This window comes from Doryrhamphus excisus, chromosome 12, assembly GCF_030265055.1.
Source record: "Doryrhamphus excisus isolate RoL2022-K1 chromosome 12, RoL_Dexc_1.0, whole genome shotgun sequence".
Taxonomy (NCBI): domain Eukaryota; kingdom Metazoa; phylum Chordata; class Actinopteri; order Syngnathiformes; family Syngnathidae; genus Doryrhamphus; species Doryrhamphus excisus.
In genome coordinates, this window is record NC_080477.1 from 15596088 (window position 1) to 15623598 (window position 27511).

General features: G+C 41.8%; 1 protein-coding gene across 4 annotated transcripts; it reads right to left on the reverse strand.

Annotated features, from left to right (window-relative positions):
* Nucleotides 1-972: 972 nt before the first annotated feature.
* On the reverse strand, nt 973-27368 carry itsn2b (intersectin 2b). Of its 4 annotated transcripts, none has more exons than XM_058089832.1 (42): nt 27064-27368; nt 20690-20767; nt 19156-19248; nt 18967-19030; nt 18715-18887; nt 18599-18634; nt 18428-18526; nt 17424-17469; nt 17168-17304; nt 16578-16641; nt 15580-15717; nt 15228-15316; nt 14814-15076; nt 14561-14710; nt 14342-14482; nt 14164-14251; nt 13628-13767; nt 13200-13280; nt 12834-13015; nt 11906-12744; nt 11601-11722; nt 11229-11477; nt 10914-11110; nt 10486-10541; nt 10214-10380; nt 10101-10128; nt 9891-10012; nt 9646-9742; nt 9353-9529; nt 6547-6653; nt 6374-6480; nt 6109-6292; nt 4882-4980; nt 4712-4795; nt 4433-4516; nt 4292-4354; nt 3561-3710; nt 3376-3494; nt 3214-3296; nt 3050-3133; nt 2691-2864; nt 973-2431 (listed from the first exon to the last, which is right to left on the reverse strand). In XM_058089832.1, exons 2-42 carry the CDS (start codon nt 20694-20696, stop codon nt 2283-2285), a joined length of 5532 nt encoding a protein of 1843 aa, XP_057945815.1. In that variant the 5' UTR covers nt 20697-20767; nt 27064-27368; the 3' UTR covers nt 973-2282. The 4 variants fall into 4 exon arrangements, with proteins under 4 accessions (XP_057945815.1, XP_057945814.1, XP_057945813.1 ...); XM_058089831.1 differs by having other exon boundaries at nt 18428-18529; XM_058089830.1 differs by having other exon boundaries at nt 974-2431; nt 18428-18634.
* Between the last annotated feature and the right edge of the window lie 143 nt (nt 27369-27511).

Here is a 27511-nt window from a genome sequence, read left to right on the forward strand (position 1 = left end):
GGGCTTCCCTACTTAGGCTGCTGCCCCCGTGACTCGAACTCTGATAAGCGGAAGACGACGGACGGATGGAAGGAGTACAACTTCAAACAAGCGGCATCATAGAGTGCACTGTGAGTGTAGGATTCCCTTAAGTCAGCTACTAATAGTAATGTTATCCCCACAGCATTAAACACCCCCCCACAGGGCTGCTGTGCCACAGAAGGTTGGCTCCAGCTGAGGTTGTGTTGCACAGCTGTGTGTGTGTGTGTGTGTGTGTGTGTGTCAGCCTCTCTCACAGCCAGTGTCAGAGTTGGTTAAGCATTGCTGTTGCTCCCATGGACCGGGAACTAGTGGAGGGTGAAGAAGGACTTAATGATGCTATTTGTGCACACTGCTCACTCGAACTCACTGCCTGCACAAACTACATTGAAGACGAAATAAATGAAAGAAACCACCAATAAGGAAGCGTTTTCTTGAAACTACATAGTGTACATAGATATCTTCTATCATTTACATATCAGGGCTACTCAACTAAATTATTCTAAAAGGACACTTCTCAGGCCGTAAGCCTGATTTCTCTGTTCAGAAACATTCATTCATTCATTCATTCATTTTCTATCGCTTCTCCTCACAAGGGTCGTGGGGGGTGCTGGAGCCTATCCCAGCTGTCTTCGGGCGAGAGGCGGGGTAAACCCTGGACCGGTCGCCAGCCAATCACAGGGCACATATAGACAAACAACCATTCACACTCACATTCATACCTATGGACAATTTGGAGTCGCCAATTAACCTAGCATGTTTTTGGAATGTGGGAGGAAACCAGAAAACCCGGAGAAAACCCACGCATACACGGGGAGAACATGCAAACTCCACACAGAGATGGCCGTGGGTGGAATTGAACACTGGTCTCCTAGCTGTAAGGTCTGCGTGCTAATCACTAGACCACCGTGCTGCCGTTCAGAAACAATAAAATGCATTAAAAATACTATTATTTCCATGATGCTTAATGTAACTAATACATATCTTGTATACACATTAAAAACAAATTAATCCATTATTGCAAAGCTTACTTTATCGAGGTGATCTTGAGTAATAATTCGAAAGTCTGTACACAATGTATGTCTTTAATTTGACTTATGAAACCCGAGTGTCACATGGTGAAGCCCAGGTGAGTACAAACAACAGGTAAACAGACTTCGAGACTCAAGGGGCACAGCAGGAGTCCGTGCACATGGCTGCAAAACATGCAACAAAAACTTACACAATCCCATTCAAAGCAATTAGGCAGTCGAGTCTAAAAAAAAAAAAAAATGACTGAAGTTAATAAAAGAGTTAAAAACAATGGTGGAGCCAACAGCTACAACGAGTGAGCTGACTTTAGGCGAAACTTAATTAGAGTGACAACATGTTTCATTTATATTTGACTACACCCACCTTAAAACAAAACCCAGTCAACACAGCGATTATGCAAAACGACGCAGAGGAGCACTGCATCAGACCTTTGGATAGTCTCACACACATAAATTAAGAAATAAATACACATTAACGTTAAATTGCAGAGCACCAGCAGGCACTTGCAGCATCACACTGCGGGGCTTAACTTACAGACTTTAATTTACAGTTTGAATCCTGTAAATGTGAAGCATTATTGTTTATATATTATTGCACAGCTGCTGAATTAATTATATGCTTCATTGAAAGAAAAAGAGACATTATAGGCCTCCAATTATAGTTGTCATCCTTTTGGGGTGGGGTGCATAAAAATGTAAATAAAAAAAGAAATAAAAAAAATCAAAATTCTCTTGCTTTTCAAACCTCCCCATTAAATCAACTTTAATTATCAAGTGTCAATTATTAATTATCATCTGTTCTCACATGCAAGCTATGCTATGTATTTCGTAGGAACCCATCACAAACCCGCAGAACTAAATGACCTAACCACGTTTAACAACACCATCCACCACACTAAGCTTATGACTCGAGCCGCAACATCTTCTTAGATGTTCGATCTACAGCATTGGACAAAGTACTCCTCTGACATCAGTTTGATGACACTAAACAGACACGCAAGGGGACTCAATATATTGTTCACTGCTGACATATGAAAGAGTGTCTGCAACACGTGAATGACTGCATGACTCCTACAGTTGTGCTATATAATCATTACCTATGCAGCCGTCCTTTTAATTCCCAACGAGTATGAATATTCCCTTTGCATCCAAGAAAGTGACTTTAAAGATCACCTGTCCTGACAACATGCAGCCCCTCAATCATCATTGGCTGTTAGCCACTACAGCGTCCAGCTATTTGTTGCTGAAGAGCTGCAGGTCGAGACGGACCCACACTTCCCCCGTGGAGACCTCGTGAAGCAGAAGACGTCGAGTGATTGAGCCGTTGTTCTCCAGCTCTTTTTTTATGGTTGCCACAGGAACCTCTGTCCGTCCCAAGAATTCTGAATGGGGAAAGACCAAATTTAATTTTACGTTTTAATTGAAATCTTCAGACTCAAGTTTTTGTTCAAATTTTGTTGTCAGACAAGCTAAGCCAGCTGGGACAGGCACCATCACACCCCTGTGACTCGTTAATCAATGCAATTAGTTACCAGTAAATATTGTAATGTAAGTTATATTGTAACCTTAAAAAGAATAGAATATTCTAAGTTATATAAAAGGAGGTGAAGAGGAGTAATGATGATGAAGATGGCAACTGACCATCGGGAGCAAATTGGTCCCGCTCATAGATTGTGATGCTGAGCACATCCTGGTAGATGTCCCTAATGTTGAACTGACAGTTGAAGTTCCACTTGGGGTTCGTAGTGTCATTGAGCGTCCTGGATGTGAACATCTGAGTTCCCATGGTCACCTCACAGTATGGATTAGTTTTACCTGGAGCAAGAGAGGTGGATGACAGGACAGGAAAGGAATGGAGGAATAATTGGAGAGGGTAACAGTCATGAAAGAATGACCTAATATACTATATAGTTATACTATATAGAGTATGAAGACAAAAGACCTAATATATCATCTTAATCTTAAAACCATAGACAAAGAAAAAGGAACTAAAGCCTCACCATTGGATTTGCCTGCCTTCAGCTCAGTGGCCTCCAGGATTGTGACCAGGAGTCTACCTATCCCAGCGCCCTTCACAGATCGAGCTAAAAGACAACCACAGCTCCATTAACCCAGCGGAACCATCACATTAGTTGTGTGTGTGTTTTGTGTATAAGATACACACAGTGGTACGCCTTGTCCCGTTTCTTCTTCTCCATCTCAATATACTCTTCAGAGGCAGCCTTGATTTTCTGAACCCAGGATGTTCTGCAATCATTAAGTCTCTCAGATAAATCTTTTCCTGTCACCATTCAATAGAGGTGGCTGACATGATGTGCGTAGCTACCGTTCATTGATGTTGTCCGTCCTGAGTATATAGACTGTGTCGATGTGCGAGATGTGGAAGACGGGGTCGTCGCTGGAAGGATCGGGAAGCTTGACCAGAACTTCATTCAGCAAAACCGGCTGCAGAAAAAGGCATTTAGCTACCGTCTCACAATTGTCTCACAAGTAAGTAATTTCATGTCTTACCGGCTTGTACATTTTAAGCTGCGTGTGATTCTTGGTGATGAACAGCTTGTCGATGCCAGATGAAGTGAACTGCTTCCCCGAATGAGTCAAGAGCAGGAAGTCATTGAAGAGGAAGGCCCAAAGTTCTTTGTTGCTCTTTGCCTTGTACAGCTTGCAAAAAGAACCAAAATTCAAGCATAGACACAAGTTAAAAATGTGTAACTTAAAGGAAAACTACACTTTTGCTGAAGTGTAGGTCATGCTGGAGACTATCCCAGCTGTCTTCGGGTGAGAGGCGGTGTACAACCTGGAGTGGTCGCCAGCCAAATATGGGGGTGGCCAAATATTTTGACTCGTGGGCCGCATTGACTTAAAATTGTCCAGGGGGCCAGAACATATATTTAACACACAATTTTATGCTTATAATTTTCCTTGAATTATTTGTCAAATGATATCTGTAAAAGTGTTATATTATCAGCTGTGTGATCTCATGTTCCTTTTTTCATGAGCACTTTTAACATCAGACCACATCAAACTATGTAATTTAATTTTACAGTTTTTTTTTTTTTTTTTTTACTAAATAAGACATCCGACTTCCAACTAATGTTGCCAGTTTGTATGTTAAAAGTTGAAATACTAATAAAGCGACTGACGGGCTTCAAACGCTTGGTGGGCCGCTTCTGGCCCCCGGGCAGTAGTTTGCCCACCCCTGATATAAACCCACATAGAAGTACTCCAAAAACGTTCCTTACCTTGCCGCTATGAAGCAATTTTCTGGGTCCCAAACAGTTGGTGATAGAGTCAAAAACAATATTCTGTTAAAAGACAGAAACCTTCTTAATACCTAGTGGCAGTTTTGACAATTTCAATTTCATTTAATCAAATTTAAATACCTCAGCAGTGCCATCACACTGGACGTGGTTCTGAATCCACTCCAGCCTGTCCGAGTTCTCCTTATCCCTCACACCTTCATTGACCTGGGTTCATTGACCCAATGGAAAGATAAGATTGAAAAGTTTAAAAAAAAAAAACTGAAAATATCTGAAAACTGTTATATAATACTTGGAAAACGAGACAAACAGACATGTGTTACAATTTTACGCTTGGATGATACTGTTGGAAATGAATTCAGGAATATTGAAGTATGCTAACAAGTTGACTGCAACCCACACCTGTTGACAGAGCTCTTCTGCTCTCTCCAGAGCTTCTTTCAAAGGAACTTGGTCGGCATGCCCCTCTGCAGTGCACTCCAAGATCTACAAGTGAAAACCCAATATAATAATGAGAAAGTGGATTGGTTCTTATTGAACGTGATGTATATGTAATATGTGGACATATGTACATTTTTAATGTGCAGCGGGTAGCGTGTGATCCTCTGCATGGGTTTGAGCAGGAAGCTGGACAGCGGCATCCCTTTACACCTGTAGTCTGAGGCGATTTTCTAATAAATGACAGTAAAGGGGCAAAAAAAATACACAAACATGAATCATTACACCTTGTTATTTTATTTAAGCAGGGGAGTAGTGCCATGTTCTGGTTCTGCATGAGTGCTCCCAGCACAGCGAGGGAATTTCAACATGTACTGTAACACTATAAAGCACGACATGACCCCTGAGCAGCTCTGGTGAATTCCACGCCCAAGAGGATTAAGGCAGTGATAGATAATAGTGCTCACACTATATGTTGACACTGAGGACATAATAATTTGGACATGTTCACTGTGACGTACACTCACTTGTAATGCCAGCTATTTAAACAATAATGGCTGTGTGTCGAGTACAAAAATCTACACTGCTATACAAGCTGTACCCTGATTACTCTTTCACTTCACAGTACTGTCCCTGTATTGTGAAGATATGATTAAGCCTGCTGAGGAATGTACTCACATTTGTGTGATACCATATGCACAAATACATTAAGCGTGGCTGAAAATGCAGTGAGTACAACAAAAGTTTTAAACTACACATATTTTGAATGATTAGGAGGTTTACGGTTTTCTCTGGGGACTCCGGTCCCACATTCCAAAAACATGCTAGGTTAATTGGATGGTTGTTTGTCTATATGTGCCCTGTGATTGGCTGGCGACCAGTCCAGGGTGTACCCCACCTCTTGCCCGAAGACAGCTGGGATAGGCTCCAGCACCCCCGCGACCCTCGTGAGGAAAAGCGGTAGAAAATGAATGAATGAATGTTTCTGAAGGCTGTTTCAGGCTGCACGGCGGACGAGTGGTTAGCACACAGGCCTCACAGCTCGGAGACCCGAGTTCAATTCCACCCCCGGCCATCTCTGTGTGGAGTTTGCATGTTCTCCTCGGTTTTTATCTGGGTTTTCCGGTTTCCTCCCACATTCCAAAAACATGCTAGGTTAATTGGCGACTCCAAATTGTCCATAGGTATGAATGTGAGTGTGAATGGTTGTTTGTCTATATGTGCCCTGTGATTGGCTGGCTACCAGTCCAGGGTGTACCCCGCCTCTTGCCCGAAGACAGCTGTGATAGGCTCCAGCACCCCCCGTGACCCTCGTAAGGATAAGCGGTAGAAAATGACAAATGAATGAATAGGAGGCTTACCTTGAGGAACACCTTGAATTCTGGCTCATTGTTGGTACGTGTCTGCAGCAGCGCAGCTCCTTTAATCTGACATGAGCAGAAGTGAATGTATGGCTGCATGTGGGACAGCTCAGCAGACAGGATGTCTCCAACCATCTGCACCGGCATGTTCTCGCCAACGCTCTTCTTTCGAGCTGACAAAGCCCTGCATGCATGTAACATGTAATCCATATTGTAAAGTCGGAAAATGCGTTTGTTATACTGTTCCAATTAAAGGGACACTTACTTGAAAAGCTTCTGGTTACAGGTCAGCAATTCTTTCCAATTGACAAATATCATGTTCATCTCTGCCTCGTTCAGTCGTCCAGACTCCGACATAGGCTTATGGAAAACCTTTAAGTGGTATCAGAGATATATTCGTCATGCAGCCACACTTGACATTGTCAATCCTGACATCACCTCAAGCACTATCTGCAAGTCCTCCACGTATCTCTCCTCAGTCTCGATCAGTTCATGGATGTAATCTTGTCTTTTCTTCTCCAACGGGCTGTTCAGGTCTGCACTCCCTGCCAAAGAGCAACACACATAAACACACACAAGACGAGGTATTTTGAAGGAAGTTGAACACAACACAAAAAATAGCAATGCAAGCTTTGTTAGCATTTCTAGCGTTGGGACAATTCAAAAAACCATCACCAAAAAACAACTGTGGGGGTCAAAAGAAGAGAGATGACCGTGTGTGCATGCTTACCTGATGCCAGACTTAACATTAGAGAATGCCCCAAACTCACTGACTGGCACTCTTTCACAGTTCTTTGCTCTGCCTCTTTGACTTCACATTCACTGTCTACCTCCTCATCCCACAGGTTTAAAAAGTGAAATCTGCTCTCTAAAGCCATCCCCGAAAAGTTGTCTTCTTGGTCCCTGTCTTCAAGTAAGCCTGTCGTTTCTGGCTCTTTCACCTTCTGGCTGTTATCTTCTTGTTGCTGGTGTCAGATTAAAATGCTTCCCAGAGCAAAGAATAACTCTGTTTGTATCAAAACAAAAGCAGGAAGATATTTTTTCTGTAGTTTTTTGTGGCAAAAGCAACACGTTAAAAATATTGAAGAAGCACTTTGAAGAAGTGAAGTTTCGACAAAAATAACTTGTAATATAGAAACTTCCTCCAATGACACAATGAAATCAACCAGTGGGAGGACGTGTTAATTCCTGATTCAGCTGGGTTGATGGTTACTGAGACAGTCAGAAGGTCCTTTTTCTGTTATCTCCTCGTCTTAATCGTACATTGTTGACAACAGACACACATACACACATGCAAACACCAACCCACTGCATGCATCGGAAGAATCCACAAGAATAATAACACTTAAGTGTGAAATTCAACAAAGCTTTAATATTTTAAGGCATACTCAAAAGAAAATAAATACATATCATCATTGAGGGTTGTGCTTTGTAACATGAACTCAACATGAAGTGCATTTTCCCCTGCTTTCTTTTTGCTATGTACTTTTGCAGTTTTGCATAGAACTCTGGGTACATTGAGCTTCAATCATTCAGTCCCTTCTTGCAATAACACAGCATGGCAGCACACTAGACAAATCATATGTAAAGCTTGAGTAGAGTGATTTGTATTGTTTTCTACTATCATTAAAAATCAAGATGGGTAAACCACGTAGTGTGTCATTGAGGGTAATCTTTAAAAAAGGCACTAAAATTAAGCAAAAGGACAGTAAAGGTTTATGAGAATGCATCCCTCCTAGAAAGAGCAAGAAGGGATGATGGGTGGAAAAGATATGACGAAGAAAGGAGTAAAAGCGTAGAGAGACCCACTATTGGTCTCTCTTCTTAGAAAAAGGCACAAAGGTTAGTGGAATTGGAGTCATAGGAAGACCCTCACAGTGAGACTATAACAATAGATTGGGTGGGGCAGCCCAGATGCCCACACTTCAACTTCCGAGCAATAATAGTGGGTCTCTGTGGAGTCAGCAGAAGAAGAGGAAGAAAAGGTGGATCACGTTCTACTGCCCTAGGAGGAGACAAGAGGGTAAGTGGGTGGGTGGGCAGGAATGGAGGAAATGAGGAGAAAGAGGAGAATAAGGTGAGACTGTCAGAAGAAGCAACGGAGGAAGAGGAAGGACAATATCTTGATGCTGAGATCAACCAGAGATTAATGGTCAAGTAGAACATCTCCAATTTTGACGGATATTCCCTGTAAAGTGCTAATGCTGTCTTTTGCATTCATGACAAAAAAAAACTCCTTAACTTATCACTTGGTGGGCGGCATGGCAGAAGGGGCAGAGTGGCCATCTAGCAATAGGAAGATTCCGGCTCTCCCCAGACCTGTGGAGGTATCCTTGAGGAAGATACTGAACCCCCGAGTTGCTCCTGACGCTGTGTCATCAATGTGTGTTTCCCCACTGTGGGACTGTAAGGGATTATCTTAACATCTTATTCTTAAACCTCTAGTAAGGATTAGGTACAAAACAGTGGAACCTCTAAGGAGAAATGCCCTAGCAGTCATACAATAAGGAGTTTGACCAAAGATATCGGGATCAAACGCTGTATGTCTCTAAAGAGACAATGACACTTGGCTTGGTTCAGAACCTCAGCAAATCGCACGGGACTTCAGCTAGGTGACCAAAGAAAGCATTAACTCCACAAGTGTACCTTTTCTTTGAGTATTTTGTGTGTTCTTTTGGATGTTTGTGATGTGAAATTGGGATGACGATCACAAAATAGGAGATATGCATCTCTCTGGGTGCCCGGGAAGTTGAAAATAAGAATAGACATACAGAAATTAGTCCAGAGAAAGTCTAAGTGGTCTGCGTTTATGTGAAGTGATTGGCCTCCCATGCACAAGCAGTAATCCTCCCTCTGCATGTTTGTCACAGTGTCTGTCACTCGTCATGAATGGGTGACTACACAATTTTTTTAATATTTTGTTTACAGTGATTAACATATTACATTAAACTTAAAAAGACATCAAGTAGCCTAATTTATTCAAATCAACAAATCAGAGGTCGGCCTGCATCCTGGACCTCAGAGGTTCCACTGTACAAGAAAGAGGTGAACTACTGCTTGTTTGTGTAGATAATTCTTTATCTGGTTGGATTTAGCAATGCATTGGTTTGTGTGTCGAACAAAAGAGCATAAACCAGGAGGTAGATAGATTTCATGCAAAGTGCATCCATGATAGAAGAGCGCCCAAAAGTACCTTCATGGACTAGTTAAAAGAGTACCATCATGTGCACGTGTATTTACTTACAGTGTTGATTGGGGTCACCAACGTAATTGGTGGGGACCAAGCCGGTGACCCCGTTCACCTCTCCCTTCCACCAGTCAGGGTCATTTTTGTTGAGGATATTGATTAACTGGTTCTTTGAGAAGCTTAGCTCATCCTTGTTGACAGCCGTGTAGTCATATAAGGCAATCACCTGACACACTGCGACACAAGAGGACAAATAGCTCCTTTTTTACTGTAGGCATTCAGTCACTGCCATCTTAATCACTGGCAGGTATTTTATTTAGCTTATGTATTATGTGATGGTTGTATTTTACCTGACTGGACTGCTGGTGTGGATTTGCCACTATTGGACCCCAATATCTGGACATGTGAGGGAGGAAACCAGCCCTTCTGACGTTTTTTACCACGGGCCTGTTGTCAAAGCATACATACAACAAATTAAATACTTGAAACCTTCTACCACACAGCAGACAACTAATACCGCAAGTCTTTACTGCCATCTGTTGTTCACAAGTAGATTACCACTGAAAATTGGTGAAAAAAAAGGTTTAGCACTAACCTGCAGCTCTCCGAGCCACCAGCCTGATGTGTTCTTACTGAGGATGACAATGAGTTGGCCGTTCTCTAGGTTCAGCTGCCCAGGCCCAGACGACAAATGAGCTCTGGTTACTTTGGCAATCTCTGCATGAAAATACTCATTTTAGTACAGGAAGTAAAAACAGGCTATTTCTGATGTTATGACAAACAATCTGAGGAGAAAGATACTGACCTGGCTTTTTACCAGATGTGCTTGTTGTCTGAAAAACACAAATAATTGATTTTTAAATACAATCTATGTATGTGTGTATAAATGTGCCAGTTTCAAGTGGCTCAAATTCATACATCTGCCTCCTTAGGTTTGACGTAGTTGCTGGGGAAGACACCTGCACGGTCGCCAGTTGTGCCGTTCCACCACTCTCCGTCCTTCTTGATCACCAAGATGACATCTCCCTCTCTGAACGTTAGATCAGCAGGCTCCGGGGACTCGTATGTGTATAATGCTACATACTCTAGACAGCAAAAGTGATAGAAACCAGGAATTAGCTGTACCGCGGTTACAGCCTAACAATAAATACTACGATAAATGTAGACTTCTAGGGTTAAGTCAGAGGTACCTTCAAGCTGCTGGCCGTCACTCTGGTCTAAGGCATCAGAAGAGGGGCTCTTAATGCTGTAAACAGACGTATCAACAAACTTAAAATACCCTGTGATGCACTCAACTACTGGCTTTATCATCATCAGTGCTTCAATGGTTTGCATGCAAAGCCACACACAGCAGTGTGGTCCTACAGTTGCTCATGTAAAGTCTTTCTTTGTTTTGTCTGAACTTTAGTGTTTGTGTGCAAAAGTAAATGAATAAGATAAATGGATTCCATTTGCATTACACAGAAAGAAACAAGGTTGCATATTTCTCAGCTAAGTAGGTTGTCTCTATTTGTTTTGCTAGAAAATGTCCTGTTGTCACATTCTACAAACGTCACACTTGCTCTCCAGTCAAGTCTGTCCTGTGTAGAGATGTGTGTGCGTGTGTATCACAACATACTCTGAACCCTCCTCTTCACCCAGCAGTGTCACGTAGGACTTGGGGAACCAGCCTTGCTCTCCATTCAGCGCTCCGAGCCACCAGTTCTCCTGCTTTTCCAGCACTTGAATCACATCATCTTTATTGAAGTTGAGATGATTGTCCGTCTTTGCTGTCCAGGAGCACAAGGCCTGGGCCAGTAGGTTACCTACCACTTGCTGATAGAAAAAGGTATTTGGTTAGTTCGGTCACTAAAAAATTTAATTGTATACTTCATACCATAGTGGTATGTGCTAAAAAGTGTGAAAAACCATACAGCACTAAACCGCATCTTACTTGTCCGTGTGTGTCAGAGGGACCAAGGTTTGGAGAGTGTGTTGGGGTGAAGGCAGATTTCGTTGCCCCTGCCTTTGCCGCCTCGAGGGCATTGGAAAGCTGCGACTGGATTGGTAATTTCGGAGGAGTCGCGGCAACTGCCGAGCCAGACGCACCCACTCTTTCCACATAGCTCTCAGGGAACCAACCCAAGTGGCCCTGACTGCTGCCATACAACCAGCCCTCCTCTGGCCCAGCTGTCTCATCCACCTGGCAGAAGAGGACAAAGGACACAAGAAAATGGCTTCATTCCATTTCACTTGTGTTGCAAATACATAAATTTTTAATAATAAATATTCATTAGCCATTTTGCTAGCCATATTTGAATGATACCTCAATGATGTCATCTGCGTTAAAGGTGAGCTCCTCATGGTTTCGTGCAGTGAATGGATAAAGTGCCTTGAAGGGTGTGAGAGAAGCTGACTTCCTGTGTTGTGAAGCCCTGGGTTGCCTGCCTAAAGTTGCACATCAGAAATGAGGATTTAACATCATGATGCTTTTGCACTGTCATGTACAAGCATTACACTGCATGCACCACAGACTAGTAACACAACACACTGGGGCAAAGAGCAGCTTTCCAACAGCAGGCCTGAAAACTGTCGATTCAAGTTCAGGTGCATACTATTATGTTTTCTTACCTTTCCTCTCCTCCAGTCCCCTAAGCAAAGAATTGAGTTTCTCCTGAATGTCAATTTTGCCTCCTCCACTAGGCGGGTGCTGCTCCTTTCTCTTCTTCTCCTCCTCCGCTTTCCTCCTCTCCTCTTCATCCACCTTTCTCTTCCTTTCCTCCTCTGCTCTTTTTCTCTCCTCCTCACGCCTGCGCCTATCATCCTCTTGCAGCTTCTGCTGAAGATTCCTCCTCTCCTCCTCCCGCTTTCTCCGCTCTTCTTCCTGGTGTTGCTGCTCTCTCCTCTTTCTCTCCTCCTCCTCTCGTCTCTTCCTCTCCTCAGCATCTCGGACGGCTGCCTCTGCGGCTCTTTGTCTTCGTCTCTCCTCCTCCTCCTGCTCCCTCTGCCTTCTGCGCTCCTCTTCCTGCCGCTCTCTTTCCCTTCGGCGCTCCTCTTCCAGCCTCCTCCGCTCTTCCTCCCGCTTCAGTCGCTCCTCCTCTTCTTTCCTTCTCTTCTCCTCCTGTTTCCGATCCTCTTCCAGTTTCCTTCTTTCCTCCTCCAACTGTCGCCTCTCCTCCTCCAGCTTCCTCCTCTCCTCCTCTTGCCTTCGCCGCTCCGCTTGCCTTCGCCGCTCCTCCTCCTCCCTTTTCTTTCTTTCCTCCTCCTCTCTACGCTTGCGCTCCGCCTCCTCTTTGGCCCTCAGCTCTCGTTCGGCCTCCAACTTGGCTGCCTGGATGAGAGCCTGTCTCTCTTTCTCCTCCTCCTCCCTTTTTTTGGCCTCTCGTTCCTCCTGAAGTCTCCTCTGACGCTCCTCCTCTTCCCTCCTTAGTTTCTCCTGCCTTTGGCGCTCCTTTTCCATCTCGATACGCCTGCCAATCAGATGCAAAAACACTTAAGTGACAATCATACTTAAGGTTAAATTTAATTTACTTGACACTTGGGTTAAAGGGTCACAAACCTTTGAGCTTCCTCCTCCTCCTTACGTCTCCTTTCCTCCTCTTGCCTTTTCCTCTCTTCTTCCCGCTTCCTCCGCTCCTCATCCTCCTGCTTCCTTTGAGTCAACTCACGCTTTTTGTCTTCTTTGAGGCTTCGCAGTTTCTCAAGTGTAGCCTGCTGCTTTTGCTGGGTCTCCCTCAGTTCCTGACGTCCGCACACAAAAAATTGAAAATTGATTGAAAAAGACATGACTACTACAGGCTCAGTAAACAAAGCGTGTGTTAGAAGAGAAGAGAAATATGTCAACATTGAGGGAAAAAACTCAAGGGATAAATATTGTCAGAAATGGGAGAGAACTTAAGATAAGAATGACAAGGAGAATGAAAACCTTAAGCAGGTAGAAGAGGTTACGCAGGCAGGCCAGCAGTGAGACGACAGCCTGAAGCAAAGCATCATTAGCACCCACATGCTGTAAAGTTATAAGGGAGAGATGTGCAAGAGAAGAGGAAAGGAGGAAGGCGCAGAAAAGATAAATTGAAAAAAGTTCAGGATAGCAAAAGATGTGTTAAAAAAAAAGCAATAAATGACTTCAAGAGCCAATCTGAAGTATTAAACAAGTGGAACAACAAGTACAACCATATCCGATTGTAACTAGCAAAATAAGTGATGCTCACATGAACTATTGGTGCACCACTTTCAAAGTTTGGTATTGTTTGTGTATGTACGGTAGAGCATGACACACTGTGATATCTACACAGACAGTGAGTCAATGCATTGTGTGATTTTTAGCTAATGCTAAACAAATTTTTAACTAACCTGCATGTCTTTGTTATAGCGGTCCAGCTCTTCCAATTTGGCAGCAGTTTCTTTCTCTAGGGCGTCCAGCTGACCCTTCAGTTTTATACACGTCCCCTTTTGCTCTGTAATGCTGAGCTTCAGGGTGGATACAGCTGACACTAGTAGAAAAAGATGAGACACAATGCCAAGTAATGAGAAGCTATTTTACTTCTGTAGACTTCTTTAGAATTTACTATATAAACTATACAATATGATTACAATCTTTCCTTAAGGTAAACAGAATAGTATAAAACAGTTTAAAAAAGATCATCCATAAAATAAATACTATTTAAAATGTTTGTATTTGATTTGTGCCAAGAAGGATGTCAAACCAACTTTTTTTGAGTACCGTTTTTAGCTTGTGTCAAAGGTCATCTGGATTGGAGACATGTCAATAAGGCAAAATTGTGGTGAGGCACAATTATCACAGATTGCACAGTGCACTGCACAGTCAGAAATATCCATCTGAAACTTGCTACTGTAGTGCTGTACTCCAGTGGTCCACCAATACTAACCAGGCATCTTATTCTGAGCCATGCTTTGGAGTTTCTCAGTCAGCCTCTTTTGTTCTGGAGTCAGATGGGACAACTTCCTTTGGAATTCCTGACCAAGCGCAAATGCAAATAATAGTTTTTAAACCTGTTGATCAACTTGCAAAAATAGTAAAGTACAAAAGAGACATAGGATATGAACCTCTATCTGTTTCTGGAGGTTTTTCATGTCCTCCTGGCGTGCATCCTTCCTTTGATTGATCAGGTCCAACTCAGTCTTGGGAAGTTTCTTCTTGTTTTGGATGTCACGCAGTCGGTCGGAAATCTGGCGCTGTTTGTTACCCTTAAGAGACAAAGAAAGAGTGAGCTAATATGTGACATTTCGGCATTAAACCCTCTATGGTGCATGCTGCCCACTGACCACAGCCTCCAACTCCATCTCCAGACTTCTCTTTTTGGCTTTGAGTTGGATGATGTCATCCTGCTCTTGCTGTCTCTTTATTTGAAGTTCCCCTCGCTTCCTCCTTTCCCATTCCTCCTTCCTCTGGCGCTCAAGCTCGCGCTGCGCTGCCTGTATGAAACCCACATAGTATGATAGCACAGTGACAACACTACACATTTGAACATTCGGCAAGAGAGAGGACTTCCAAGAGCTGCAACATTCCTGCGCTTACCTCTTTTCTCTCGATTTCTCTCAGACGCTCTTCTTCTTTCTGTCTCTCCAGTTCCCTCTGGCGTTCCAGCCGCTTCTCTTCCTCTTTCCTCCTTCTCTCCTCTGCCTCGCGGGCCTCCTTCTCCCTCCGTTCTTGCTCCTCTCTTGCCTTTTGCGCTTGCCTCTCCTGCTCCTTTCTCTCTGCCTCCTGCAGAGCCAGTCGTCTCTTCTCCAGTTCAGCGTTCCCGCGCTCTAGGTTGGCTTTGAATTTGTCCTCAAAGGACACTGAATGGAGACAGGGAAACAACTTTTCAAGTTATACAGTTATTAGTGTAAAACCTTGTCAGTATTTACATTACAAATGAACAAAATGTCAAAATATTTATTTTGGATGAGAATGTTTGCAAAGGCAAAAGGAACAAAAGGTAGGACTAACTGTTGCTTCTGGCTTTCTGTGGGGGTTCGATGTCCAGATCATCAGCCAGAGCTGCATACAAAGGTGTACTGGATCCATTCACAGCAGCCCTGACACAAGGCGGACATCATTAAAAACACTGAATAACATCACAGTTTGGTTTAGTTCAGGGGTGTCCAAACTTTGTGCACCGAAAAACTGTACTGAAAAACTGAAGGGGCCAGGGCGCTTTGATACATTTTGTGCATTACAAATCAACATCTTAGCTTTGTGTTTACAGGTGAAAAATTTGAGAAATATGTAATATACCTCATTCTAAATTAATGAATTGTACTTTTAGGATATGCTTTTCATATCACACTGCTCAACTCACCTCTGTGTGGGTGGCATCAAATCAGTCGGCAGCGTTGGCGGCAGTGGTTGTCCACTCTTGGCCATATCCACCAGATGCATGGCCAGGATGAACTCTTCAGCAGTTAGCTTGCCATCCTTGTCCACATCGGCCAAATTCCTAGGACAGGGTTAAATTATTTATGATAAATAATTGTATACTTAAAGATCCTCTGATCTACTGCAATATAGTTATTATAATACCTGTTAACATATATTGGTAAAAAGTCGCAAGCTCTAAATAAGCCAAAGCCTTTAATGTCTTACGGCTCTTGCGGTACTTGCTAGTTAATTAGCAACTGTAAACACAACATGCCCATACCTCACTACTCATTAGTAATGCGAACTTGGTCGAATATTGCAGAGAGACAGCCGTTATCAAAGTTAACTGGTTCCAGACCAGAAGCCGATAAGTGAATTTTCTTGAAGTAGGATTCATTGCTAATACATTGAATATTTTCATAGTTAAGTGTTAATGTCTTTCTAAATATGGTTTTTAACATTCTTAGAGCGCTGTGGACATGAACTAACACCCATAGTCACCTTTACACTCCTATTATTCTTTGTTGGCGCATGCTCCAGGATAGCTGCAATAGACAACCACCGTTTTAAATGTAGCATTTTGCGGAGCAAACTAGTTAGCCTCCAATTTCTATACATAAGAAAGGGTTTCAAATGGAGCGGAGAAGGACAAAGTAAGAAGCCAAAAACATACCACTTCCACATGAAAAAGGAGGAGGACTTGTTTTCACTATGTCATGTCGGACATGCTATGACTGACTCCACGCAGTGTGAAGGTAATCTAATGTAATGTCATCTCTCATCAATGACGCCAAGTGCCAGGCAGTGTTCGTACCGACTGTACTACATTTTACCACGATCCCAAGCATATTGAATTCTTGCTTTAACATAGAACAATATTTATTGATTAATTCACTACACTCATAAATACACTTAGTCTAGTCACTCATATGATCTCACCAGATGGAGGCCAGTTGGGTCTGACTCAACATTGTCGTTGCCATGGCACTTCTCACCTGCTGACCTGTAGAAAAATGGAAGGTGAATTTTTTCGTGTTTATAAGAATGACAGTATACAATAAATATGTGGATGTGGAGGAAGAGAAATTACATGAGAAAGGTGTCTGCATCAATGGCGACTGAATTTTTATTCTGAATTCTTATTAGAAGTACTGGGCTGCAGCTGCACTTTGGTCACAGTAATCATGACCAAACTGAAAGTGTGGCTTATGTGCCTCTGCTCGTTGTCTCACTACATTGTGGCTATTTCAGGAAAACAGGTCTAACAAGGCTGGTGAGGCTGCGCACACGCATTTACTCATGAGTTAGCCAAGGGTTGACGCAACTGAAATAATGAAAAAGAAAAAAAAAAGAGAGGGAGGGTACTGTGAAATCCGCTCCTTGTTCATGAACATCCACGCCTGCATGCCAGGCATAGTTGGGTTTTGTATGAACTAAACGCACTGTGCAAGTGCACGCACGCACACACACACACACACACACACACACACACACACACACACACACACACACACGCATACAAATTGTACCAGTGAGATATCCAGTCATCAGTGTGTCCAAGCTGTTGAACTGCTGCCTGTATTTGAGTCTGGTGGCGTGTGGCACACCCCAATCCCCACGACCTGTTGCCATTTGGGAAGTCAATGAAGTGGGTGGCAAAGCGGAGCTACAAAACACACATACAAGTACATAACACAAACATAAGCTCAAAAAACACAATCGAGGTATGGTGTAAGTATAGTATACATTGCAGTATGTTTTGATGTGTGTATGTATGTACACTACCTGGATACAAGTGGAGAAGTATAGGGGGATGCAGATAAAGGTAGACCTGAAAACACACATTTCGTTCATTTCTAGAGTCACTGTCAAGAAGGTATAAACTGTTTTGATAAACACCTGAATATTACACATAGAACTGAGCAAGAAAGTTTGCAGTGAGACATGTGAATTCATGCCCATTTATCGAGAGTCAGATTCAAGGGAAAAGTAGGGCTCTTGACTTCCACACATATGGGCAGCTTTATTGTTAGCTGACAAACATAACTAATGGCCATGCCTGTCTATTGCGTGGGGCTTGTCCTACATGCTCGGACCAGGAACAGGGACAGAGAGACCGGTTGAAGCAGGTTCAAACGTTAGCGCCCTCTCTGCAGCCATGTTACAGCTGCAAAACAATCCCTTTAATTTTAGGACAAAACACAGTCATAAATGATTTACCTTTTGGTGTTGTAAACTACCGTAAATACTCTATTTAACTCTCTATTCAATTATCCTGAAGGTCTCCTATAGTCCCTGTGTGTGAGGTCTACAAAAGCAGATAACCGCAGGGGTCTCTAATTAGCTTTGGGACAAAAAAAAAATAACGTGTGGCTGTAGGCAACCTCCTTTTTAAGTAACTCCAGAAGATAGAAGATAGCAGTAGTAGTAGTAGTGTATTTGAACAGAAGAATCACGAATTGTCAGCATCCAGCAGCTAAAATGTTGGTTGGGCTACACGTGTGAAAATCATGTGTGTTCCACTTGCCGTACTATTGTGTACAGTGAACTCATCATAGCTGACCGCTATTACAACATTGCATATGCAACTTTTGTGTTGTGCAATATTCTTGATAATGAAATGAACATGTAGTCAAAGAAACTGTCATGCACACCAAATAATTATTAAAGTTAAAAAAAGGAAGCTGTTCTTGGTTTAAATAAACACCCCATCTATATTTAACACATTAACAGCATATCAGTAGCGGGAATACATAAATTAAATGTATAAATGAATGTATGCTACGTACCAGTGGCTAAAGCTGGCTGGAGAAGACCCATAGTGCTATTGGGGAGAGTGGTCATCAGGGGCCTGGTGGGGGTGGAGCCAATTAGTGGGCTGAGGCCTGCTGCTGGTGGAATCATATGGGTTAGTCCTGGAGTTGCCATGGCGATAGGTGTCAACATGGCAAAGTTGTTACCAGACATCAGGGACACAGATCCCACAGATCCCATCCCTAAAGTATAAACATATGACAGGTTAATTTCTATTATTACCTATTATATAGTTCAAACTGTTAAAACATATGGGATGTACCATAGTTGAGCTTGGGAGCAGTGAGGTTTGGAGCAGACACAGGAGGCTGCTTCATGATGATGGGCAGTGCCGATGGAAGCGGCGTTCCTTGAAGCTTGAGCTTTATGAGCTTCATTGCAATGGAAAATTCCAACCTGTCCATCTTGCCATCTTTGTTCATATCCGCCAGAGCCCTGAGAATGAGGGGACAAAACTGATGGTAAAGAATGGTTTCAGAATTGAAGACGTGTGAAGACGATGCGTTTTTCTCACCATATCTCAGCCAGGACTGAAGCAGGCAGTCCTGACTGGAGGAAAAACTTCCTTGCCTGCTCACCTTAAGATGGAAAAATCAAGGAAGCCAAAAATGCATTTTTAAAATGTGCTTCAGAACATTATTACCAAGCTGTTTATGATAAACCAGACCACAGTGAGAATGAGATTTATTAGCTATAGATGTACCTGAAACGTAACCCATTGATGGGAAGAGGGTGTCAAACTTGTGGTCATGCTTGTCCCTCTCTTCTGGGGTGACAGCCCACAGACTTAGACCACCTGTAATATACACAAGTAGATAGGTCAGTCAGCTATTATACCAGACAGACTTACAATGTAAGGATAAGAGTACATACACACGCATAATTAGTCACAATAGTTTGTCTTCTCAAGACATTTTCTCTTCAAATCAAATCAAACACCTCTGGGATGAACCAGACCAGAGTCAGAACGTCCCATGTCCAACATCACCGACCTCTGACCCCATAAATGTTTTTACTAGATGAATAGACAAAAGTTCACAGGAGGGTCAAACTCCATACTTTCTTCCATTTTCACTCCTTGTATGTGTACTGTGAAACCTGGGTTATATAATGTCCCAGTATTCGACAAAAGATTTGGTCAAAAGTTTGCCCTGGTTTTTGCACACTGTCCGTGCATCTTTTAATTAACTGAATTCAAGACAGAGACCTAAACCTAACACTAACCCTAAATGTGAACTATTTATTCTCCACTTAACTCTCATGTAAGAAACAGTACTTTGCAATTCCCTAGCAAATTTTTCCAAGCAAGCTTCAGTTTCGAGAGGTCTATAACGGAGCGGTACGAATGGCAAGACTTCAGTCTGTCGTCTGCATAAGAAGTAAGAAGCTTTGCTATTGTGAATACAACCTCCACTTAATGGAGACTCAACAACACTTAAACTATAGCTCAGTCTGCATGCACACTCTTAACCAAGTAAGGTACAATCTTCTGGTGAACATCTTTATCAATTTTGGCAATTTCACTGGCAAAGAAATCAAGGAAATGAATGTTGCGGAGGGTGTAAAACAGATCACAAATGATCACATTTGATTTGATCTATCAAATGATGTTGTTGATCTATCTATCTATCTAAAAGATGTCTGTAGCATATGGCAGCCTTGTGACAGTGTGACGTGTTGTTCCATACAGCGGAGTTTTGTTTGTCATAAACGTGTGTGATTTTATTCATTTATCTGTTTTGTACATATTTTATCATTATTTTGCTTGTCCTTCTTTAAATGTTGTTATGTATTAAACATTATGTTATTTTTTTTCTAATATGGCTGATGATGTGTTAAAATCAAACCACACTGGTGATAATTACAAAGCAGAACCTCAATCTGAACAAAGCAAACACTTGGCACCAAAGGGAAATGACACACAAACGTGAGACACAAGAAATTCCCAAAGCTCACCTTAGTGATCATGTGGTGTTTGGCATGCAGACTTGGGGATATTGATACAAAGATAATGACAGATGTGCCACACTTTCACTTTAACAAAACAATTATTAAGACAACCACAAACATGCACAGTTGTTGCCGTTTTAGTCCTGCAACTAATGCTGTGGATATTGTCATAATAACGGTGCACAAAAAAGATAACTTACTGTAGTTGCTTGTGACAAAGTAAAGAAGAGTCTATTCAACCACACATACACAGGCCACTCATACAATCAAACAAGGAGCTATCTTACCATTCATACTTGGAGGTGGTGGCAACTAAGCAAGGGGTGGAACTCCTGATGGCGTCCTCAGCTATTGCTTGCAGCCATCTGCAAAACAGACAGAGGCAGCCCCAGTCATCGGTCAGCACTGCAGCGAGGACAGCACAGTACGGGCCGGCGAAACGAGCAAGCGAGCGAGGCAGGCAGGAAACAGGAGGGACGTTTTGGTCAGTCAGCAGAGTCTAACAGGGCTTCTCCTGTTCCCCACAGGCAGGGCTACTCTGGCCACATCCCAAACCCTTTAAAGCACACTGGGAGAGGCTCCAACGCTGTTCACAGTCAGTCTTCATTGGTGCTGAAGAGATGCCATTTACATTGTGGCGGCAGACCGGTCATATTAATGTTTTAATATAACAGTGGCTAACTTATATTTACACTTGTATGGTAATTCACATAGTAGTGTAATGGTATTCATAGTTGGACTTTTAGATTTTACAGAGTTCCCACACAGAGTGAGGGAGAGGGAATATACTGTAACTGCCATGCGATGTAGTTGTGCATCTTTTGGTAAACAAATACAGTGGAGCCCAACCTTTGTCTAGCAGGAGTTATGGCTAACGATAGTGCCAAGCAAAAGCCAGAACTAGAGAACTCTCTTCCATCATTACCTGGTAAAATAGGATAGAGGCAAGTGGATATGATAAAAGAGTCGTACAATAGAGCCTTTTTTGGTTTCGTCTTGTTTTTTTTTTTTAAAAGAGTACAGTTTATAAAGGTTTTATGATGTTGACAGCTTTGACCCTGGAACTGACTATTTCTATACATATTCTCATGTGGGAAAAAATATTTTAAAATTCAATTGAACAGCAAATGCATTTGATCTTGGGTCCATTGTATTTAATAGGGACAGACATTAACTGTTTAACAAGAATATTCGTATAACACCATGTCATCATGAGATAAGACATACAAATCACAAACTCACAATAAAATCATATTTAATCATATCATAATTAACATATTATGACAAAACATAAACAAGCAGCAATACTATATTGCAAGTAACTTTAGCGCTGTCCCATGCAATATAGCCAACAAAGCTTACTGGGAAATAAAGAGTTATTATATTAACTATAAAGTGCTTTGCCATTAAAAAAAAGTATCCAATTGTGAAACACAACACTTGGGCTTTCACACTGAACACCTGCTACCTCAGTCTGCCATGAGACTCCATTGTTGACGTCAGAGGAAAAAAAAAAGAGAAGGCACATTCCAGAATTTCTACTCAACACTTCCTTCCTTGATTCCTGTCAATCAAGCATTTCCTCATCAGAGGTCAGCTAACAGGATGTTATCATGGCTTTGAGCAGAGGACCAGCTTGGATATACGTAACACAGCAATCAGAGAAAGTGTTCGAAATGGGACAACACAAGAAATAAAGCCTATTAAAAAGTTATTTTAGGAAATAAACACATATGGTCTTGTTTGGATGGACACAAAGCATTAAAACAAGAGAGACAGTGGGACGGATTGTGCTCATTCGATGGTCACAAGGACAGAACAGCAAGACACGACTAATCTACTGCCTACCATCTGTCGCTTTCCTCTCTTTCCCTCGTCTATCTCTTCAGGTCAAGTCTTCTATAGTCTCAGTTACATCCTTTCCCCTCTTTGGTTTCTCAATTATAATCTGTGTACCAAAGTGGGGTGCAGTCAGGGCCAGGCAAGACCTTCTCTGCCGACCTAAACACTATCAGAAGCACTGACATACATTTACAACTTAATTTTTAGTGTTTGATCCATGAAATTGTATTGTTATTTATACCAACAGCCAATTATTTTTCATTTAGTAGTGCGTCTCTTGGCTGCACTGCTTCTAAAAGTATGTGTATATTGTAAGCGACACAATAAATTACTGTTTAAGTAGCCATGAGATTCCAAATGAAGTTTGCAGCCTTTGTCATATTTGCATTGCAAATATCACAATAGGGTAGAATGGGGCAGAATAGGCACAAACAAAAGGGCCCTGTGGAACATACAGAATAGTCGAGAAGTCAACAAAAGCACTGTTTTGATGGTGCATCAGCAGCCATTGTTCAGTAAATAAAAGGAGTGGCTGATTGCACAAAGCGATACACACATTGATTTACCGGTCTTTGGACGGTAACAGACTCTGATCATTCACTCTGTATGTTGTCTTGTTTGGAAAGCCATTATTCAATTTTAAGCAGTATTTACATCCGGATGCATTTTGCATCCGCACTGTCCTGCAATTTTCAGTGTCATTTATGTATTTATTTATGGCACACCTGGAATGTGCGAAGACTAGTTTGCTCACCATTTGCATTCTGTTTATGCATATACTGTATTGCTACATGCAATTTGGAACTGAAAATGGTGCACATTAGCTCAAAATTATCACATAGGTTTTATTTAATAAAAATTGTATTTAATCCCTACACCCGCAGGTGCAAATTCTGAAAGATCTGGAAAGTGTGTGTGTGGAGCTGCTTTATGAGTCCACAACTCAATATAAAGGGTCGAAAAATGAGCATTATAGGTCCCCTTTAAGCCATATAATGAAATACAATTATGTCACATTGTCAAACACATGTATTTAGCGGTAACAAAGTGTCTAACTTCTAATTGGAGGTCAGCCTCTTTACACATTGCTACTAAGTCTTCAACAAAATATAATGACTGTGCTTGCGATTAAGGAAGATGTAGTCACCCATGCACTTGTTCAGTGTCTAATGATTTTGTGCCACGACTGAGCGATTGCCGAGTAAATACTTCCCCACACGAAAGTTCCTTCTCACGATGGCAGCATTTGTTTCATTGTATATATCCGCCACGGTGCACAGTCATCAACTCAGCTTGTTTACGTTTATCATTTTTACCGGTAGTCATTTTCTTATAATTGGAAGAACAAGTACATAAAACATCAACCAACCCTAAATCAGACCATCCAAAGGTGTGATTATTTACACACTTTTATGAGAAACATGTTAAAAAACACAACATATGAAGTTGGCAAAGCCTTCAGCAGTGCGCACTGTCTCCATCGCCATGCTTCCGTCATGTACCATGAATGGGTGACTTGCAGGTAACTTATTTATACCCTTGTACCCTAGAATTCCATTGAAATGTTGTACATTAGTTATGGGAAAAATCATTATGAAGTACTGTACAAACAAATCGGAGGTCGTGGTGTACAGTATTCAATGTTGGAGGCAAGTGCAGGCATTTTTGGTAATCAATCCTCGGGCATCCGCTCGTGTCAACTTTCACATCTACATAGTACAGTCTGTCATTTCACTTGTGGCTTGGCTGTGCTGTGCTGTGCTTCAACTTGGCTTCAGTTGCTACTCAAAAGGTCATGACTGTCCCACTCAGTATGTACCAAACACTGTACACTGTTGGATAAATAGCCTGGCCTGACATTAAGCGTTGCAACAACAGCTATGAATCCTGGAGATGCCTTTCTCCAATCAGTGCATCTCTTAATAATATTCAGTGCAGACATTTACTTTGAGAAACCAAAGTTAGGACAATCAACCGTTCATAGTATTTAAATATTCCGCTTCCTCATTCCTTTCGTGTGCTCTGACAGTTTGGTGGTTTTCAGTGACATCCCTGCTCAGGAATATGCACAACCTGACTGGGTGGAGGTGTTCTACAAAATGATTAATTTTGCCTTGATCACTGACCTCATGCCAGCTACTCACTACATGTTATTTCTAACCTATGACTCCATCTTGCCTGCTTTGTATCATTTTTTGGCCTTCTTTCTCCTGCTCAGTGCAGATGAGATCAAATTCAACAGTTGTTGAGATAATATCCAAGTATGTTTATGTTTTAGATGACTGTATGATGGCCACTGAAACAGATTATTTCCCCATTTCTTAAAATAAATTCCAAATACAAACAAATTGGAGGTTGACCAGTATTCCCAAAGAGACTGTTATACGAAGTTTTCCACTGTAGAACAATGTTTACAATATTTTCAGCTTGCTTTAAATAAGCTTATCAAAACAGTTGAAAAACCTGTCAGTATGATGCAATACACCAGGGCAAGCAAAGAATACACTAATAAATGTATGTGTGACACAGCTTTGGCATTGCATCTCACTCGTTTTTGCAGGTGTACCTAATGCTGTGTCCAGTTAGCAAAGCAGGAAAGTCAGCATGACTAGAATACAGCCGTCATACCAGTTTCCTGGTATGACATGAAACAAATCACATGGTTTGTAGGTGACAATATAGCACATGAGAAAGCCTGCATGGGCCTTTTGAAGTACTTCATACCGCATTGGATTGTTGCTGCAGGGTAAGGCAAGGCAAGTCTTTCCTTGCTGAATTTGGCTCTGCCCTGCCCTGATTTGTCCACCTGTATGTGTCAAATCACACTGTTAAATTTGCACAGTATAAAAACAGCTGTGCGTTCATCCAGAGTTGACATACTGTGTGGTATATACACCATGGTGACAGCATAAAATGAGGTCTCTAGTCAAAGAATAGCGGTCACCAAAAAGATGCACCCAGATACTGCTAATCTGCCCTAATAATACTTTTAAAAAGTCGGAGGCTATTCAATTGTTCAGGAGAACACATTTTCAGAAAGCAAAAGGAACAAGGGACAGACTTCTATTGTCTTCTACCTTCTATTGTCTTTTTCCAGTATTTGTTTTTATTTTTGGTGGGAATGTAGTTATTGATAGTATGAACAAAATTTGGTAGACTTTTGGTCCAGTTGAGTAGCGCTACCATCATCGTTTACACTGAAGTGCTCCACATTTAACTAGACTGGAAAATGGCTTGAATGCCATAACAAAAGGGTTTCTGGCATCATATCAGCACAGGAGTTTAACAACTCTATATTATGATCTGCTCGAGCAGGGGTTTTCAAAGTGTGAGGTGGGCCTGCCATGGGAAGACTTCTGGAGAAGCACAGTAACTTCAAAAAATATAAACACAAAACTTCACAAATATATGCTCCAATCAAAAATATAACTTAACTGTGGTTTATCATCATTCGTGATTACTCAAGAATCAAGAAATCACTGAAATCATGGAATCACTGCCTAACAAAGTGAAGTAGCCTAAAAAGATCATCAAAGGCTAGACATCATGCTGAGAGCTAAAGAAATTCAGGAAAAAAATACAAAGAAAGTAATTGACATCTATCAGTCTGGAAAAGGTAAGCAATTTCTAAAGCTTTGGGACTGTAGCACACCACAGTGAGAGGCATTACCCATAAATGGTGAAAACATGGAATATTGGTGAAAATTTCCAGGAGTGGTCGGCCAACCAAAATTACCCTAACCCAATGACTCATTCAAGAGGTCACAAAAGACCCCACAACAACATTGAAAGAACTGCGGACTGCAGTTAAGGTCAGTGTTCACGATTCCACCAAAAGAAAGACACTGGACAAAAACGGCCTGCATGGCATAGTTGGAACAAAAAGTACATTAAGGTTTGTCTTAGTTTTGCCAGATTTTTTTTGGGAAAATACTCTGGTGGTGGTAGCATGATGGTCTGGGGCTGATTTGCTGCTTCAGGAACCTGAAGACTTGATGAAACCATACATTCTGCTGTCTACCAAAAAAACCCTAAAAGGACAATTCTGATGAGTGGGCCAAAATCCCTCCACAGCGCTCCAAGAGACTCATTGCAAGTTATCACAAACACTTGATTGCAGTTGTTGCTGCTAAGGGTGGTCCAACAAGTTATTAGGTTTAGGGGACAATCACTTTCTCCCAGGGCCTCCCTTAATAATAAAATGTTTAATTTCAAAGCTATATTCAGTTGTTTGTCATCAACCAATATTTAAAGCTGTTTGATGATCTGAAACATTTAGTGTGACAGACATGCAAAAAAAAGAAATGAGGAAGGGAGGTGTAAGAAGAACAGTTTTTCAAACCACTATCATAAATGTAAAGTTGGCATTCAATTGTGAGTCTCAAATGATGCTAAGGATCTCGTTGGGCCTATATTGGATAGTATCCAGTACAGGGGTCATACTATGAGACAATCACATGTACACAAACTTAGTGTGGAAAGACAATACTATAATAAACACATCATACAATCACCATTGTGCAAGATGTAAGTTATACAAACATTCCCAGATCTCGTCAGCTGCAAGCCAGCCAACCTGCTCGACTTGTTTGAATTACCTGCAAATCTGCCTACCACGGAATTGTACCAGGCAAATATATTCATTCACTTAAATTCAAGATTTTTTTACAGTAAAATTTAGCTAGCTGTCTCAATCCTGTCAGGTTATTTACCATCAGCAACACAGCTTTTGCGCTCTCGTTTATAAGAACAAAACACAAAAAAGCACAGGAAAGACCAATTACACAATCTCAGGAAAAATTAAAACATTTAAACTTACCCTTTCGCTTCTATAAACTGAAGCGCTGTAGTACCGATCAAATATAGAGACACACTTCCGAGTTCTCCAAAGGTCCCAAGTTAATATCCACTTTTTGTGAATGGCTTCCTGGTCACACTGACGATGTTTGATGTCCAATAAGAAGTGAAACTGGTGTAGAATTGTTCAGGTTTCGCTTCTACTTCGAGGAGGACCTGTTGCTGACAGCTCATTGAGTGTATCTCACCAACAACATGGCTGACGACGACGTGCTGCTTCTGGCTGCTGCTGCTGCGGGGCGCTGTTAACGTCTTTCTGGTCAAGATGGGAGGGGAGAGACGGGGGAGGAAAGGGATGAATAAGTCATAAGTGGACTGATGTAGGAGTAAGAGAACACGGGGAAATGCCAGACCTACAAACCTTTTTTAATGTTACACTTTTATCCGGTATTTAGGTACATGTTTTCACA